The 18409-nt window shown below is 45.8% G+C and overlaps 1 protein-coding gene across 5 annotated transcripts in view; it reads right to left on the bottom strand.

Annotated features, from left to right (window-relative positions):
* Positions 1 to 3680: 3680 nt before the first annotated feature.
* The window catches only part of KIAA0586, an 83329-nt gene continuing 68600 nt past the window's right edge, over positions 3681 to 18409 (bottom strand). For all 5 annotated transcript variants that reach the window (XM_082216561.1, XM_082216563.1, XM_082216564.1 and 2 more), the window contains exon 33: positions 3681 to 4050. In XM_082216561.1, the coding sequence (XP_082072687.1) occupies positions 3911 to 4050 (140 nt within the window). In that variant the 3' untranslated portion in view covers positions 3681 to 3910. The remainder of the gene's footprint in view (positions 4051 to 18409) is intronic.

The raw sequence follows: 18409 nt of genomic DNA, 5'->3' as shown, positions 1-18409 counted from the left end.
GGCGGGGTGCGCTCCCGTTGTTCGGTCCCAGCGCCTGCCAACCTAGCAGTTCGAAAGCACCCCCGGGTGCAAGTAGATAAATAGGTACCGCTTTATAGCGGGAAGGTAAACGGCATTTCCGTGTGCTGCGCTGGCTCGCCAGAGCAGCGATGTCACACTGGCCACGTGACCCGGAAGTGTCTCCGGACAGCGCTGGCCCCTGGCCTCTTGAGTGAGATGGGCGCACAACCCCAGAGTCTGTCAAGACTGGCCCGTACGGGCAGGGGTACCTTTACCTTTACCTTTAAGATTATGTGAAATAGTGAAATCATGTGGTTGGATCACATGGGCTGTCTTCACACCATTGCCTTCAACAGACCCCACGTGGTGTTGCTAACCCAGTAGTTTCCAAGCTATGTTCTGGGCAATTCTGGAAGGTCAGCAGGAAGATTAAAGATGGGGAAATAGCTTGTCCAAGACGACTATTTTTTTTCTGCAATACACCATTAAAGGTAAAGGGACCCCTGACCATTAGGTCCAGTCGTGGCCGACTCTGGGGTTGCGGCGCTCATCTCGCTCTATAGGCCAAGGGAGGTGGCGTACAGGTCATGTGGCCAGCATGACTAAGCCGCTTCTGGCGAACCAGAGCAGCGCACGGAAACACTGTTTACCTTCCCGCCGGAGTGGTACCTATTTATCTACTTGCACTTGGACATGCTTTCGAACTACTAGGTTGGCAGGAGCAGGGACCGAGCAACGGGAGCTCACCCCGTTGCGGGGATTCGAACCGCCGACCTTCTGATCGGCAAGTCCTAGGCTCTGTGGTTTAACCCATAGCACCACCCACGTCCCAGTAATACACCATTACAGGAATGTATATATATTATAGATATAGGATAAAGTAAGATTCTCTCCAGTTTATGTCTCTTTACGTATTTCGATGTCATTTTTTAAAGACAAAGACTCTTTTGTTCTACATGTTGGAGGCAACCAGAAAAGTGAATCCCCTGAATGGCAAACAAAATGATGGGATTTCACTGTCATTCATTCGTATCCTGCTTCCTTCCCAAAATGGCTTCTGCCTTCCATAAAACAAGCAGCTTGCTTTTAAAAGGAGCTAGTTGAGCTTTGTTCAACTGAATGAAATCATTCCAAGCCCTGGCGGTGATTTAACAAACCATAGGCATGTTAGAACTGAGGTTGTCACAAAACCAATATTATTGTAATATCAAGGGAAAGTCCCTTTTCATAATAATTTCATGGTAGCACCAGTTCCTTATTAATGTTTAGGTATGGAATGTTGTCTTTTGGTCTGTGTTATTGTTCAGCACTTTGTCAACATCCAGTTGCTTCAGAAAGAGAATTATTCCAATTCTTAAGGAGCAGCCTGCTCCATAACTCACTCGCTGACTCCTCTCTCCATCGTTTCTCGTTTCTTACTCCTGCCTTAATTGTCTCCCCCGCCTCTTGCCAGCAGCGTTTATGTTGTCCTTTTGTAATTACTGTGCTCAGAGAGCAGGGTTTTTGACACTGAGGGTTGATTTACTATGTTTGTGTTAAGAGTGTAATATCACCCAAGCCCTAAGGTTATTCTAAGTGTACATACATAACATTGGAAACTGCTACCAGAGAGCTGTGCATTTTTAGATATATTACTTTTTCATGTTTGATTTATTTGATGGTGTTTAAATATGTACAAAGTTGCTGTCACTGCGACTAGGTATTTAGTTTGATGTGTTAAGGATATTTAACCAATAAAATATGATAAATGTATGTGTGTGTATTTTACATGTTTGTGTATATAGATATACACACATACATAAAATACACAAATAAATTTTAAATCCAGAAATTACAGCAGCTTTGTTTCAAAAGTTTCTCATTTTTAAATTCACTTATTTAATAAATTTCTTGTCCAGGCTTCAGCATGCGTGGCCAATCCCAAGGTGGGAATGATTTTAGCAGCTTTCTGATCACGATGCTGTCAGGGAAAGATGTTAATATATCACCTTGTTTTTTTCTGTTCTCTGTACTCTTCTCTTTGCTAATTCTAGGCATGCTTGCTTGGGAAATTCTGGGCATCCTTCTGACGTTTCACAGCTTACTATCCTCGGGGCACCTCTATGATGTGTGCCCTTTCCATAATAAAATTGTTGCCTGCAAAAGCACAGGAAGGGGAGCAAATCGCTTTTGTGTACTCACCGCCCCCCAATGAACTTAAAAATTATCTAGCACAAAATTTCCTGGGCCTGTTTGTAATTTAACAGGTTTCCTACCCAGGGACACACTTCTCTGATGTCTCCGTTTTCAGTACAACTGCCCACAAAACACTAGGGGAGATTAAGTGATGCCATTATTATTATTATTATTATTATTATTATTATTATTATTATTCCCATCCCAAACTGTAAAGACTGCCCTTGTGGGAAAACTGCTGCAGCTCCCCTTCCAAAATTTGGCCGGCTTCATCCTAACATGCCTGCAATTTTCATCCAATTCTGCAAATGTGGATATTCAGCCAAATCAGGCAGCCTCCAAAAGCACTTAGGAAGAAAGCAGGCTCCTTCCTGATTCGCCCAACTAGAGCCTAAACCAAATCTTGTAGTAAGTGCACATCTCTAATGGACCTTTAGAAGATCCAACCTATCCATTCTGAAGGAAATCAGCCCTGAGGGCTCACTGGAAGGACAGATCCTGAAGCTTAGGCTCCAAGACTTTGGCCACCTCACGAGAAGAGAAGACTCCCTGGAAAAGACCCTGATGTTGGGAAAGATGGAGGGCACAAGGAGAAGGGGACGACAGAGGACGAGATGGTGGGACAGTGTTCTCGAAGCTACCAGCCTGAGTTTGACCAAACTGTGGGAGGCAGTGGAAGACAGGAGTGCCTGGCGTGCTCTGGTCCAGGGGGGCACGAAGAGTTGGACACGACTAAACGACTAAACAACAATATGGACAGACTTCAATCTTCAAACTCTCCAGTGCCGCTCCAACATGAGTCAGCAGGTGCTCCCCACAGCTTCAATACACCTGCTGTTGTGTGTACTACTCCCTTTGGAAGATTAATGAGCAAGTACAATTAAAAAACAACAACAACCTGCATTTTTTAAGAGGCAGTAAGAAAGAACTCATGGGATTTACACATCCTGCCCTTTCCAGGTTAGGGAGACCCAATGTGGACTCCTTGTGCAAAGGCTCCCAAGCTGTGGAACTGGTGCTTACCTACCGCCTTGGCAGAACAAAGAAACCTTTCTAGCACCAACTGCATGGAAGGGTCATAACTCAGTGGCAGATGACATGATTTGCACGCTGAGGGTCCCAGGTTCAAATTCATGCTTCTCCAGATATGGCTGGAGAAGCCCTATATCTCAAATCCTGCATAACTGCTACCAATCAGTGTAGGTTATACTGAGCTAGAGGAACGAATGGCCTGCTTTGGTCCTACATTCCCCTGAATGGCCTGATCCCCCTTCCCCTTCCAAACAGCCCCATATAGTGAATTTTTAAAGGTTTTGTTGTTGTTGTTGTTTTTAATATTTTATTGTCTTCTATGGCTGGAAGCCACCCAGAGCAGCTGGGGCAACCTAGTCGGTTGGGTGGCATATAAATAATAAAAATATTATTATTATTAACATGCAACAACAAGTCAAAAAAAGGAAAGGAAAGAAAACACAGGGCTTGTAAGATACCCAGCAAGGCTGAAATTCATTTTTTAAAATAAAATATTTAATTTGTTAAAAAAGAGTGTACATATTCACATGTAAGAAACACACACGTATAAAAAGTTTCTAGTGATGAAAGGCAAGCCAATTAATTCGATGTCAAAACATGTGTTTGATGCCATTTCTGCACCGTATATTGTTTCCGCACAAACAGCTGCCAACGCTCTCCTTTCCCAGCTCATGCGTCTATGTCACAAATACACATGCACACTTCAAAACGTATCTGCCCCTGACGAATCTGCACTGCCGTGGACAGAACTGAAGCTTTGGTCGTCTATGCTGGCAGATGGTACAATCGTAGACATCTTTGCTGGCGAAGGCAGAAAACTTAAATCAGGTGCCGTTTCTCCCCCTGAAACAGAGAGAAGATTTAGTCGTTTCCAAGCTGAGCCAAGCGAACAAATGCAAGATGTGCTAAAGCTGCCGTCTGATTTCATCATCTTCGTATGTAAAAACGCCATGAGGCCCTGCGCATGCTGTTTGGATCATGCAGCATCGGCACATGGGAAGACATCGCCAGAAGATTTTATGCAGGCAGCTGCATTGTTGACTCAGATTTTCCTGGGTGTGTTCTCTGACATCTGTTAGCCACCCACACTGCTAGTAACCCGGACAAACACTAAACAGGAGAGGGGCTAGTTTCTTCCAAATCCAAAAATAGGAGAAGAAATGTTAAGCTATTCAAACCGGACTGTATGAGGATTACAAGCATCCATGACTATAATCGCTAAAGACCACTCGACCCCCTTAACTCTGCCCATCTCTCTAGTGGGGCCACTTCAAATTGCGGTTTGCAAGTTTGTTTGGGAGGGTAAGTGAAAACCGTCGTTTGCCTAGTCAGATGTACTCAGGGAACTTGCGATTTCCATGAACATAGAAGAGACAGAGAACACACACGTGAGTCTTGGGCACACATGTGTGAGCTGGCCCAGGATATGGCAGCTTCTTATGTTTCTATGATATGATTCCTGCTCTCTGCACACCAGTGTGGCAACCATCAATTGACACTAATGTGCTCTGCAACTCTCTGCCTGTTGATGTGAAAAGAGAACAGCGATGATGTCTGGTTACAATCTGGTTACATCTGTTTTAAAAATTGTTTTAAAAAATTCATTGTGCATCTTTTAAGATGTCATAAAGAGCTTCTAAGCATTTTTTATTGTACATTTTAAAATCATGAATGTGTTTGCTGCCCTGGGCCCCTTTGGGAAGGAGGACAGGATATGAATTTAGTAAACGTTTTAGAGAATCATATATAGTCTTTGGACCTCTTTTCCGACTGCTAATTTGCACAAAGCATAGACTCTCGTCATTCTACTGGATCAATGTGCACAGCAGCTTGAATGTCCACCCCATCTGACTTTCATAAGGCAGCCCCCTCAGCCACAAGCTCAACTAACCTCACCTGAAACCAAAATCCAGAGCAGGCAGCTATTGTTATATGAAGAAACCAGGACTGCCTGCGCATCTTGCCCACCCAAGGTGCAAGAAACCAAAAGGAAGTATCAGTTGAGAGCGCCGGGGCCCTGAGTCATTAGAAGTACGAAACCCAAGTCTCTAGCGCAGTTTGCATTACTACTGAGGCATGCTACATTAATAATCTTGCTTCTTTCACTGACACGCATAGCAACCAACATTTTCCCCTCAACCCTAGAGGGATAATATTTACCAACTCTTCCCCTGCTTAATTATCTACTGTGGCTATGCAGCGGCAGCTCAGATTCATATAGTCTGTTCTGTATTGCGCTTCGGAGACTACTAATTAGCAGATCAGCCCTGGCATTGAAGCTGCAGACAAGCAACGGGTATGAGTTTCTAAAGCAGGGGTAGGCAACCTAAGGCATGGGGGCTGGATGCGGCCCAATCGCCTTCTAAATCCGGCCTGCGGACGGTCCAGGAATCAGCGTGTTTTTACATGAGTAGAATGTGTCCTTTTATTTAAAGTGCATCTCTGGGTTATTTGTGGGGCATAGGAATTTGTTCATTTTTTTTTTCGGCCCCACGGCTGAAAAAGTTTGCTGACCTGTTCTAAAGTGACCAGCCTGAGGCCACTTGGCTCTTCCTGCTCCCAGGGTCTCTTCGCCACCAGGCCAGCCCAATTTCTGATCAGGGAGTCCGAGTTTATTTAGCACGACGGACAGCAAAACAAACCGTGCCTTTGCACTTTGGTAAGGCCTCTCAAGGAAGGCAGTGAGGTCAACTATCCTAGCTGCTCTTGCTCAAGATGCTAAGAAGCCTGACATTTCAGGTGCTCAGCACAGCCATGGATAAGAATATGGGTTTCTGCGGTCTCTTGGAAAACAGCAGAGGCATGGAGGCAGAGCCTGCCTGTCTCTCCATGGCAATGATATAACTTCCTATAAATATAGCAGACGAGAGTCATATGCCATGAAAGGCCGGACTCAATTAAAAAATTCTTACACTGCCTCTGAAAGATGCTGGGGTGCACACCCTGGCGGGCCACGCAACTCCCAGGAGAAAAGGAACAGACACTTTATTAAAAAGAAAAGTCAATGGGCTCTTTTTGGACCAACTATGTGGAAAGTCACAGATCTCAAGGAAAACAGCAATTCACAAGGAGAGTATTTGGAGATCTTGCTGCGAAGCTCCTTTCCAGCTGGCCTGCTTCCTCCTTTCTCAGTTGCGTCTTTCCAGAATGAGAGGGTCTCCAACCCTTTAGAGCCTTTCTTTGCAGAGAAGTGGTTTGGTGTCCTGCTTCTTTCGAGCTGTGCTGTTCCTTTTATTTTAAGGCTGAATGAGAACTGCCGGCTGCTGTTGCAAAGGAAAGGAAAATCTGGGCCTCGTGATGCACAAGCAGCTGCCTGACTTGCGAAAACGGTTTTCGAAAGCGATGCTTCCAGAAGCACTAATGCGCTACATGTATGCCTAACAGCATTTTCCCAGTGGACCTAAAAGCTGTGGATCTAATGGCTGTTCACAAAAGATAAAGACTGAAGACTGCTGAAAATGCTCACTTGGCTGCAAGTGAAAACAACATAGAATGAAAGGGATCTAACAACAGTCTTAAAATGCTACAAACCACCATGTATTAAATGAGGGGTCAGCAAACTTTTTCATCAGGGGGCCAGTCCACTGTCCCTCAGACCTTGTGGGGGGCCAGACTATATTTGGGGGGGGGGAATGAACGAATTCCTATGCCCCACAAATGCATTTTAAATAAAAGCACACCTTCTACTCATGTAAAAACACGCTGATTCCCAGACCGTTCACAGGCTGGATTTAGAAGGCAATAGGGCCGGATCCCACCTCCGGGCCTTAGTTTCCCTACCCACGTATTAAATTTATTAATTTCACCATGTATCACACGAGCGTTTTTTGGATTATATTCTGGAGAACCTTGGGTTTCTTCTAAAGTTTATAAGAAAAGAGACCTCAGGGCCATAGTGCATTGCAGCTCAATGTCCTTTCAATGTGTGACCGCAGTGGAAAAGGACTGAAACAAAAGGGCCCATGCCACATTGCCATTATATCAGGAAATGCAGAATCTTATGCGCTCAGCTCACACAGATCAACAGAGAGAGCGGCTCAACAGCCCTGGTTAGCATGAAGCAAATTTGCCCCAGGAATCTTCTGCGGTGAGTAGACAGGAACGTCTTCGTGGCAGACAGAAAAGTGGAATTTGAAAAGGGTCTCCTGTCACAGATTGGCCGAATGCAGAGGAATGGTGGGCGGCACCAGCTGAGGAACCCCAAGGGAAAAAGGCTCAGAGCTCATTGCTGGTGGGATGACACTGAGTGGTCAGAGGGAGAAGCCTGGGAGGAGGTGTTGGAAGCTGAAGAGGTAACAGGGTTTACTGAGCAGGAAGAGGCTGTGGCAGAGAGAGGTCAAGAGACTGGAGGCTGGAGAGGAGGGGGCTACGAGGCAGAGATGAGGCAGGTGGCTGAAGAAGCCGGGGGGGGTCTCCCTCTCTTGTTGTGACCAGATCTTCTGCCCCACTGGTCTCCTCAGAGGTCTGAAGAGGGTGGAGTAGAGACAGGCAAGATGACAGAGTCTCAGAATGCTTGGGAAGAACCCCCAGGGGGAGGAGACTTAAGAGAGCTGTGGGAAGGCAGGGACCTTTAGTCCCTGCAACTGACTCATTGGGGCAAGGCCTCCTGGGAAGAGCTGCAGTGCTCACTAGGCACTCTTTGAATAAAGAGTTAGGTTCACTGACACCTTGTGAGTTATTGCTGACATGTTCCTGATGCCCACCCTGACATCCCTGAGAGAGAGATGAAAAACACATTTTGAAGGATCTGGTCCTCTCTCTAACATCACCCCTGTTCTCGTCTGGAGGTACAGGTAAACAACTTTTCCGTGCGCTCTGGTTTCTGTCACGGTGTTCCGTTGCGCCAGAAGCAGTTTAGTCCTGCTGACCACATGACCCGGAAACCTGTCTGTGGACAAATGCTGGCTCCCTTGGCCTGAAAGTGAGATGAGCACTGCACCCTGCCTTTGACTGGACTTAACTGTCCAGGGGTCCTTTGCCTTTCTCATCTGGAATAAGAACCACTGGATCAGGCCCATGGCCCATGTAGCCCAGCTTACTGTTCTCATAGAGGCCAACCAGACGTCTATGGGAACTCCAAAGTACGATCTGGGCACAAAAGCCCTCTCCTGCCCCACTGCAGTTCCCAGCAACCGGTATTCAGAAAGATGCTGCCTCCAGCTTTGGAGGTAGAGAAAATCCATCGGGGTTATTAGTCATGGAAAGCCTTCATGGCCTAAGACCCTCGTACCTATGGGACCGCCTCTCCTGGTATGCCCCATGGAGGACCTCAAGGTCTATAAATAGCAACACCCTAGAGGTCCCGGGCCCTAAGGAAGTCAGATTAGCCTCAACCAGAGGCAGTTTGAATCATAAGGGGCGGCAAGGGAGAAAAAATCTCTGGATGGTGGTTAAACTGGAGCAGCAAAAGATGTTAACGGGACAAATAATGGGGAGGGGCCAAGCAACAGAGGTTAAGGTCCAGGCTGGGTGTGGGATGTGGCCCTCAGAAAGCTGCCCATTTGGGAATTTGACCCTTGGACTGACAAACATCCCCCCCCGGCATAGTTGAACACTCTAACCAATGCAGCACACAGCTTCTTGGAATTAACTCACGTATTCCTGCCAGACCAAACCATGTTTGCTGCAGGAGATACCGTTTCATTACTCATTTTTGCTTGATGACTATGGCCTGGGCTAACGTAAAACAGAGAAACTGGGTGACCTTCAGGTCTTATCCAGTCCTTTATAGCCAATGCTTAATGGAAATTATTCCCGTTTCCAACACTGCACTCTCCCTTGAAGGTCACTGGACCAGTGACTCCAGTTCTCCCGGAGTGGGTACAAAATGGTTCTCTCAAACCACAGCAGAATTTACATGCAGGACCGAGACACGTTTATGATAATGTGAAGAGTTTAATGGTGTGAAAAGGTCCACACCTCAGCTGCTTTTGCAGCAGTCTGTGGAGAGGCAGTCTACTGGGCTGAGTGCCAGCACTTCCAAAATTACTCGCAAGCATCTGGGACAGTACTGGAGAGAGGGAGCCGTCAATAGGCAAAAGGTTTCCCATTCTCCTTCACGGATCATGCTACACTGTGCTGCAGGAGGAGGAGATTTCCTACAAACAGAAATGAGCTGAGAGGGATGGGCCTTTGTACAGATTGAATAGTTCCAAAGGAACAGGAGGCAGAGGGTAGGAATATGGACCTGATTCTTACAGTACACAGAAGAAGCAAAAAGCTGGCTGCTGTCATTTCCCCCGATTTTTCTTTTGAAACCTAGAATCTAGAGCTCTGCAGAATCCAGAGTTTTTAAAACCTAGACTGAACCCACGGAGCCATTAAAATCATAAGGGAGCTGTTTCCAGAAGAACAGTGAAGGGATAGAGACTTTGACTATCATCATGGGGTGGTTGGGCTCACTTACGCTGCCCCATCTCCAGCCCAAGGAACCTTCCGAATGGTATTCCTGCCACTGTCATTGTGGATATGTGTCTCTTAATGAACTGAATAGAGTGAAAGACTATGAGTCATGGGACAGGGACAGACAGTGTGTGCATGAACTCAGTTGGGTTTGTTTTGTTTTTTTGGTTGCTATTTTGTTAATGTTGTTGCTACTGTTTTATAGATGATAAAATGCGGCATTGAATTGTTAACTGTATAATATGGCTTTTGTTGTAATAGTTCAGTTCAGCTTATTTTTTTTAGTTGTTTTGTTGATGGTGTTTTATGGATTGTTTTACTGATGATTTGTTCATTGCTCCTATATGCTGTATTTGTGCTGTAATCATGTTACTGTATTGTTATTTGTTTTTTTGTAAGCCGCTTTGGGATTCATTTGAATTAAAAGCGGCACAGAAATATAACAAACCAAATCAGTCAAAATCAACCTGTTTTCCTACTGCAGTGCTTTTCAAGTTTTCGGCCTTTGGCCTGCCTTTCCATATTGACTAGCTGGCTGGAGGATCTCTGCTTGATAACCACGGGACATCTGTTCTGGACAGACCTGTTGGCTTTTAGTCTCACTCCGTGACCCGAGAGAAAGCTCCAAAGCAGAAGATCAGCAGTGGTGGACAAAGTTGCCTTCTGGAGCCAGGTTCACTGAGGAAGTCTTGAGAGCTACCATGGATCTCTGAGTCCCTTTCAAATACAGGCCATAACCAACTGATGTGCATCATGCCGATCTTGGAAGTACTTTAAAAATGGCAAAAACAACCCTCAAAGAGCCCAGGCACGAAAACAGCACCTAGCCACCCCACAAGCCTTTGCAAGTGCAATCCCAGGAGCCCTAGCACGGACCGCTGTGGCTCTGTGGAGAGTTGGTGTTTGAGCAAGGAGGTTTGGAGGGAGCGATTGTGGTGGAGTTTGGCGTCTGGTAAATGCTGCTGTTTTTTTCAAGGCTTTCCAGAGGTTGTGGGGGTGTTTGCAGGCTTTTCACTGACGCAGGCGATACCTCGGAACGTAACCCCTGCATAAGTGGGGAGTTGTCTGTACAATTTGAAAGCCGCTGCCGACGTCGTTTCACTGCTAAGCACAAGTTAATGGAGACAACAAAAATGACTTCAATGTCTTCTTTCAGGACACTTTCCAAAGATGCTTCCTTTCTGTTTGCTTTTTAAAATAACAATAGTGACGTGTTTGCATTGTTTCCCCATCCAGTTTTTCTTGTTGTTGTTTGGGGGGGGGGGAGAAACACTGACCCCCAAGTTCCGGGAAAATCCATTTTCAGTTCTTGTTTATTCTGCACTTCTCACACCCCTCCCCTGGCTTTAAATATGAAGCTTTAATCTTTTGTTACAAATATTTGTAGCTTATATTCAACTTAATGTTTTATACAAAAATGCTATATAAGGGAAGGCTATGAAGAGGGGAAGAAACCGAAACATAAGCAGATGATTACACTGGGATAAACTGTTTTTATTTTAGTGAAAGGAGATAGCACTGTTGCTATCACTTACTGCCTGGGCTTGGGTCAAAACTATGCAAACAAGGAAAAGTGTTTTCGCTTTAATCTCAGCTCTTTCATCTGCAGCCCAACCCAGGCTGACTAGGAAAGTGGCCCAGATTTTTAACAGAAACTTCTGGGACTGGAAGAAGCGCAGCCAAGTTAAGCATTAAGTCTGCTTCCTTCTTGCTCACACACCCTAATATCTGCACTGAGCTAATACGCAGATTAAGAGCATCCCTCGAATTACTGTTTTGTTCTATCTGTTTTATAAATGTATCTGCCACCCTAAAGCCAGGGCCTCTGAGGGTGGCTTACGAAATATTAACACAGAACCAGCAAGTTAAGCACAAAATAAAATAATGCAATACTACAGAGTGTGCAGGGAAACACACATTAGAAAACAAGAAAGAAAAACAGAACACAAACCAGCTAGCTGGTACTCTCGCAGTCCTGCATTTGATGGGATTTGACCCAGTACCGGAAAGATATCAAAGGCTATGGCAGGTGAACCTTCCTGGGAAGCACATCCCACATTTGCTGAAATGTCCTAAGTCATTTAGGAGTGTTTTCTTTTTAAAGGTTTTCTTTTTAAAGGGTCCCCCCCCCCAAGCAATCCGAGACTGCGCCTGCTTGACACTAACCTCTCCTCCGCCCTCTTCATGCCTCTTCTGATTCAGGGGGAAGGGAGCTTGTCACAGTAGGAGGAGGAGACACCCATGACTCTTCACCAGCCATGTCTGCCTCTTGGCCTCCCTCCTTTCCTGCTCTGCTTTTGATTCTGGACTTCTCTCTGCCACAGACTGCCCCCGCTTACTAAACCCTGTTACCTCTTCAGATTCCGACACCTCCCCTCCCTCCCAGTCTTCTGTCTCTGACCACTTGTTGTCCCACCCCCAATCCCTGGGTTCTGAGCCTTCTTTACCTTGGTGGTTTGCCAGCTGGTTCCTCCCATTATTCCTCTGTGTCCAACCAGTCCGTGACATTAATTGCACTGAGAAACAGACTGTCAGCCAATGTAGATGCCCGAGGAGAGGACAGCTGAATGTAAACCCAAAATACACAATGTAGGCAATGGCTCTGGGCAGTCAGGCAGAGGGAGGGAGTGCTGTGCTTCCCCCATCTGCAAACACGTTCCCTAGTAGAAGCCGAAGAACAGCAGTACACATTCCTGCTGTTCCACAGAGGCTTTTAGGTCCAGTTGTCTCATAAACCGTAAAGCATGTTGATGGCCCAGCACAATTCTGTTTCCTCTCTCCAGAGCTCTGGCAAGGCCAACAGATCAGGTGTCTTTATTACCATTTGAGCTACTAGAAGAATTTGTCCATAGCTAGAAAAGCATCTTAGCATCAAGGCAGTAAACACGTGAATTCCAAGGGTCCTGCTGGGGCCAAGTGCGCCAGATGGCAGAGGTACACAACATAACAGTAACCTGAGTAATTGTTGTTATTTATTAAACTTATTTGTCGCTTTTCTTACAGAAACTCAGAACGACTTACAACAGAAGCCTTTTAACATTCCAGTTTGGTTCCAGCTGATTTTTTTTAAAAAATAAAGTGTTTCTAGACATGTGAGGATAAGCTTAAATGGATGTGCACGATGGCTAGGAAAAACCACGTTTAGGAGGGAAACAACTGGGGCGGCTTGGCTGTCCTGCTTGCGAGTATCAGCAGACGGATTTACTTGCAAGCTTTGTGTTATACTGGAGCAGAGGAAGCCAGCAAGAGAGAAGCTATTTTAGACAATCAGATCTGTTTCTGAAAGTGACAGCGATAAGAATCCTACACGCAACGGGTGCCAGGAGCAAACAAAATTAATGCAGCGTTGAGGAAACACCCCCCCCCCCATTTTCACATCAGATGGCATGCTGGCAACTGTAGCGCTGTGGCCTCACGCTGCTCTTCCAGCATTCCTCAAAGCTGTGCAAGAAAATGTGTGTGAGAGAGACAGAGATCGCATCGCAATGCGCGTGCAGATACACACACACTCAAGAGCAATGTCAGAGCCTTCGCCTTCTCAATCTGTCTCTACAGCAAACACACACACGTGCAATTATAATACACACACACACACACACACGGCACATCTATCCACACACACATACATAAGGCACATCTCTGTGTTAAAAAGTACAGTAGGAGTAGCGGTAAGTAATCACTGCTCACTAGAAAGCACATTGACTTCGTAATAATATCTGAATAATTGCCAGTGGCAATACCTACTTTTCCACACGTAGATGATGCCCCGGGGGAAAAGAGGATTGTCATATCACAGACCGAAGGAAGCCTCACTAAGGCCAGCTGTGATTTCCAGGGCTTTAATAGGCCCGGCCCGGCCATTCAGAGAAGGCCTATGAACCTTGAAGATCAGATAGCCCTTTTACAATCTGGAAGCAGGGTCTGCCAGGGGTCCCAACTGTGCTGCACGTTAGAAGAAGAAAAATCCTCATGCAGAAAATGCATGAAGCAGCATAAAGTCAGGGTCTGCAAACAGCCCTTGAAGTTTCCTGAATACAAAAGCAACCTTGTGTCCATTGGCAATCCTGAAAGATAAATAAATCACAGTTTGAACAAGCAAATCCTCCTTGTATTGTTGCACGCCAAGTATTATCTCGAACAATGCCACAGGAAGCGGTTCAAAGCAACATTAAAGGAGGTGCCCCTGGTTTATGTGTTTGTGTGTGTTTTAGAAATTGCAGTTCTCTCAGATGCTTGCAAATTAAAAAGCAAAAACACAACCCTAGAAAGTTTTAGAAAGAAGAGATGGAACTGGGGGCTCCCACTGCTGAATTGCGGGGTTCAGCAGTAGGGTATTCTGTTCAGTGCACACACACACACACACACACACACACCACCAATGGGAATAAGAGCCGGTTCAAGTTCTAAGTTGCCATTATTTGGCTAATAGCTTCAAGCTGCCAGGGCACAGCTGCATGGGTCCAGCCAGACAGGCTCTCACAGCAATGCTTTGATAGCGTGGGGGCCCTTAAGTGTCAGGATATAGAAAAGGCAGCAGTTGTTGGCTGTGAAAACAGTCTGATGCAAACCAGATGGGGGCTCGCTTGACGGGCAACACAAAAGGAAAACAATCGGTTCATTCAACAAAAGTCAAGCTACTGCCCAAGAGAGTTAGCAGAACACAACAACAGTCAACCAGAGTGGAAGCAAACAAGAAACGGTTGTGTGGCTCTGGTTAAGAGGGGAAATTGCTCCTCTTTTGTTTAGGCTGAGGAGTTTTTATTTCTAATTCTTACATTCATTAATTTCAGTCCAGATTAGCCTCCCGATCCCCCTTTCCTCCAGAGTGCTTCGAGTGTGTGTGTGTGTGTGTGTGTGTGTTGCTCATTCTGCTTCTGCCTTAAGGCACCTTAAGAAAACTGTAAAGTATATATTTATTTTACTTGGAATTTCCTAAATAAGGCGGACCTTCTTTTCCTCAAACACCTCCCAGAAGGTGTGGCCATCTCACTGCTTTGACAGTAAAAAATGAGTTATCCACATAGCGACAACATTGGTGAACCCATTTTTATCTAAGTGGGCTTTGTTGTGCTGGAAGTATTCCCTCTTTCAAGAAATCCTGTTCACACCAACTTGCCTACTGAGGAACTCCTGCAGGTGTGTGCCACAACAACCCAGTGTGGTCCAGAGGATGCTGGGATATGCTTTTTAGCAGGTGCACACACAGCACATAGCCAGGTCTGCTGGACCTCACTGTGGCCCCTGCATCAACTGAAAGTGCTAACTACACTTTCAGACTACTCTTATGTCTACCGATTGGCAGTATGGAGGCAAGGGAAGATTTCAGGGAGTCTTCCTCACCATTACTGACCATCCAACTGAGGACCATGCATAAGATATCACAGACATCAGGGTTCACTCCTTATGCCAGATACACTATGCAAACTTTTCAGGCACTCAGAACACCTTTAATGGCCCCTTCCATTTGGCTGATTAACATCCTGTACCCTTTTAAATAAGTTTGTGGGAGGGAGAGTTATTGCTTTATTTTTGTTCTTGTTTTCACTATGCATTTTGTGTTTTTATCTTGTATTTTCATGCTGTGAACTGCCCTGAGTTCTATGGATGAAGGGCAGTATACTGTATTTTTTGCTCTATAAGACTCACTTTTTCCCTCCTAAAAAGTAAGGAGAAATGTGTGTGCATCTTATGGAGCGAATGCAGGCTGCGCAGCTATCCCAGAAGCCAGAACAACAAGAGGGATCGCTGCTTTCGCTGTGCAGTGATCCCTCTTGTTGTTCTGGCTTCTGAGATTCAGAATATATTTTTTCTTGTTTTCCTCCTCCAAAAACTAGGTGCGTCTTGTGGTCTGGTGCGTCTTATAGAGCGAAAAATACGGTACTTTTTTTGAATGCCCCATATTTGCCTGTCCTATCTCTCTGGTTCTTACCTTTTCAAATTATCATCACAGGATTAGCATGTCACACTAAACTGTGGCCTAGTGCAAGGGTGGGGAAGCTTTGGTCCTCTGGATGTGGCTCATATAATTCTCTTCAATCCCAGCAAGAATGGCTAACCGCCAGGGATTATGGGAATCCAGCAACCAGAGAGCCAGTGGTGGTTTAGTGGTTAAGAGCATTGGACTAGGACCTGGGACAGCAGGGTTCGAATCCCCACTCAGCCATGAAGCTCGCTAGGTGATCTTGGAGATAGCCATCATCTCTTAGGTCCAACCACCCTCACCGGGTGGTTGTTGTGAGGATGAAATGGGGAGGAGGAGGAGGAGGAGGAGGAAAGCCACATCAACCACCTTGAGATCCGTGCGAGATCAAGGTGGTATATAAATGTGAAAAATAAATAAATTCAAAAGCCAGGCAGCCACGTACATGTGTGGGACACAACAGTGGGAATAAGAAGCATGTTTTCTAAGTACCATATCACTGTGCTCAAGCAACGGGGAATAGTATTAAATATTCCGTATTTAAAAAATTTTCATAAAAATAATAATTCACGACTGCAATCTGCTAAAAGAAACCTTCATTAAGGCCTGCCAACTATGCGCAGCAATCACTTGAAGAACTACAATTATGCTCTTAAGAGAGGGAGAGGGAGAGGGAGAACACGCAGCGCCCTGAAACACTGGCAATTAGGGAGCTACCCAAATAGGCCTGGCTTTTACTTAAAATCTTAAATGGCTTTTCTGAGTTAAGTGCTGTGTTTCATTGAACTAATGTAAACCTATTTGATGTCGGATTATGTACAGAACAACACATGCGCGCAGCCTGGCAACGCTGGAGTGTCACACAAGCAACTAGTCAACATGGCTGGAATTAAATATATAGTACCGGAACATCCCTCTGCTGCAATCCTAGACATGAGAACCAGGAGATAAGTTACAGTAAGTTCAGGGGTCAGAGGAAGTTCACTGCACCCAGTTCTCATTGAAATCAATGGGATCCCCTAAGCTATGATTGCCATTAGCTTCGAACCTGCTTGGGTTGTGAACCAGAGTGGTAGCCATGACTCCCCGTGACGTTTTCCTCCCTCTGGAACCCTGGGACTGAGTCCAATGAAGGTGGGGAACCTCAAACCTGCTAAGGTGGGGAACCTGCTAAGGTGGGGAACCTCAAACCTGGCCCCCAAGCCTCCATCACCTCCTCAGCCACATTCATCACCGACCCTTTAGGATGGATTGTTTTGCAGCCTCTCCTCCCCCCAGCCATGTCCCTCTGCCTCGACATAATTTTTATCATGAATCCCCATCGCACCGTCTCAACAATTACTCCCAGAAACGAAACAACTGAAATTCCATACATACAGACGCACGCAGCACCAGCTATAACCTGCTCAACTTTTTCAGCCTCTATTTTAGCCCCCAGCTTTCTGCATTGTATATGCCAGGGGGGCAGTTAAGGACAGCTTTATATTTTCTGCTTGGCGCAACTCGGAAGTGACAGGCACCATGCTGCTGCGGCCCTAATTTGCAAGAAGCGTAGGGAAGGGTAACTAAGCGGCTCCTGGGCTAATACAGTCATTAGCATCCCAGTGTGCCCCTTCCTTTAAACATCCATTCATTCTGCTTTTCGGTTCCCTGTTTATGTAAAGGGACGTATGCCTGATGGGGTGAACGCAGGTCAGCCTCGCCAGCGCAGCATCACCCTCATCTGCTTTTATTCAGGGCCACTCAAGGCGGGTGCCAGCGGGATCCTTGCCCATCTCGCCGTTTCGCTTTTCTCAATGAAGGCAGCGGCAATTACTATGTACACAATGCAGGGCGCTGAGAGCTGTTCCAGCTATATCCTAGAGTAAGTGTCCGGGTCCTGCGAGGGACTGTGAGAAAGATTTGTTTCTGGCAAGAAGCCTTTCGGAGGGGAAAGGAGGAGAGAATAACAATTGTTTTTAAAAGCATATTTGGCACAGATGACAAAGCAAAGGCTCTACAGGATGAAGTTCCACCAGTAGCATAGGAGTCCAAGGTAGCACCAAGAAGAAAACAATATTAATGTTGATTTCTATCGCAGCAGCTGGTAGCACCTCTCCTTCTCTTCCCCACTTTCCCCCTTGATATTGAAAGGCCTCACCAGGCTCCACATTACCTGTCATTTACTTTATGTTACTTCTTTAAAAAAATATATCGATATACTGCTATATCACAAAAAATACCAAAGTGGTTTACAATAATATTTTTATGTACCAATGCCACATAGCAATTTAAAACCAGAGATTATTAATTCATTATTACTGAATAGTGCGCTTTTAATTGCCTATGTAGAGCCTGGTAGAATACAAAACTTTTCAGCAGGCTTTTAGAGGTTCAAACAGAAGGTGCCTGATGAATCTCTGTTGGTAGAGGATCCTACAAGACTGGGCCGATGTCACTGTTTCGTTCTCCTTCATGCTGAGGTCAGCTGCTCCTTGTCAACTGGGGGATGTTGTCACCACCAACACTCCTGCAGATGATCTCAGTGACTGAGCTGGGATCAGAGTTTAGACAGTTCCCCAGGTATTGCTGGACCTAAGAATGGATAACCCATTCTGAATCTGACCGGACACGGGTTAGAGCTCAATGTCGAGCCTATCAAGTGGCGATAGCGACGGTGAAGAAGACTTTCTTCACCGCCTCTATTGCATCTGCGGAAAACAGCAGCAGGAGACTCTTTCAGGTGGTTTGCAATTTAGTGGAACCACCTGCTCCATCAGGGCCCAGTAGGGGCAACATGATCTCCTGCAATGACTTTGCAAAGTTTTTTGCAGATAAAGTCGCTCAGATTCGAGAAGAGGTAGACGCCACCGTGGGAGCAGGGCCGGGGTGGGAGAGTGC

The sequence above is a fragment of the Podarcis vaucheri genome (assembly GCF_965113315.1).
Source record: "Podarcis vaucheri genome assembly, chromosome: 1".
Taxonomy (NCBI): Eukaryota; Metazoa; Chordata; class Lepidosauria; order Squamata; family Lacertidae; genus Podarcis; species Podarcis vaucheri.
This window is presented reverse-complemented; position numbering and strand designations above follow the sequence as displayed.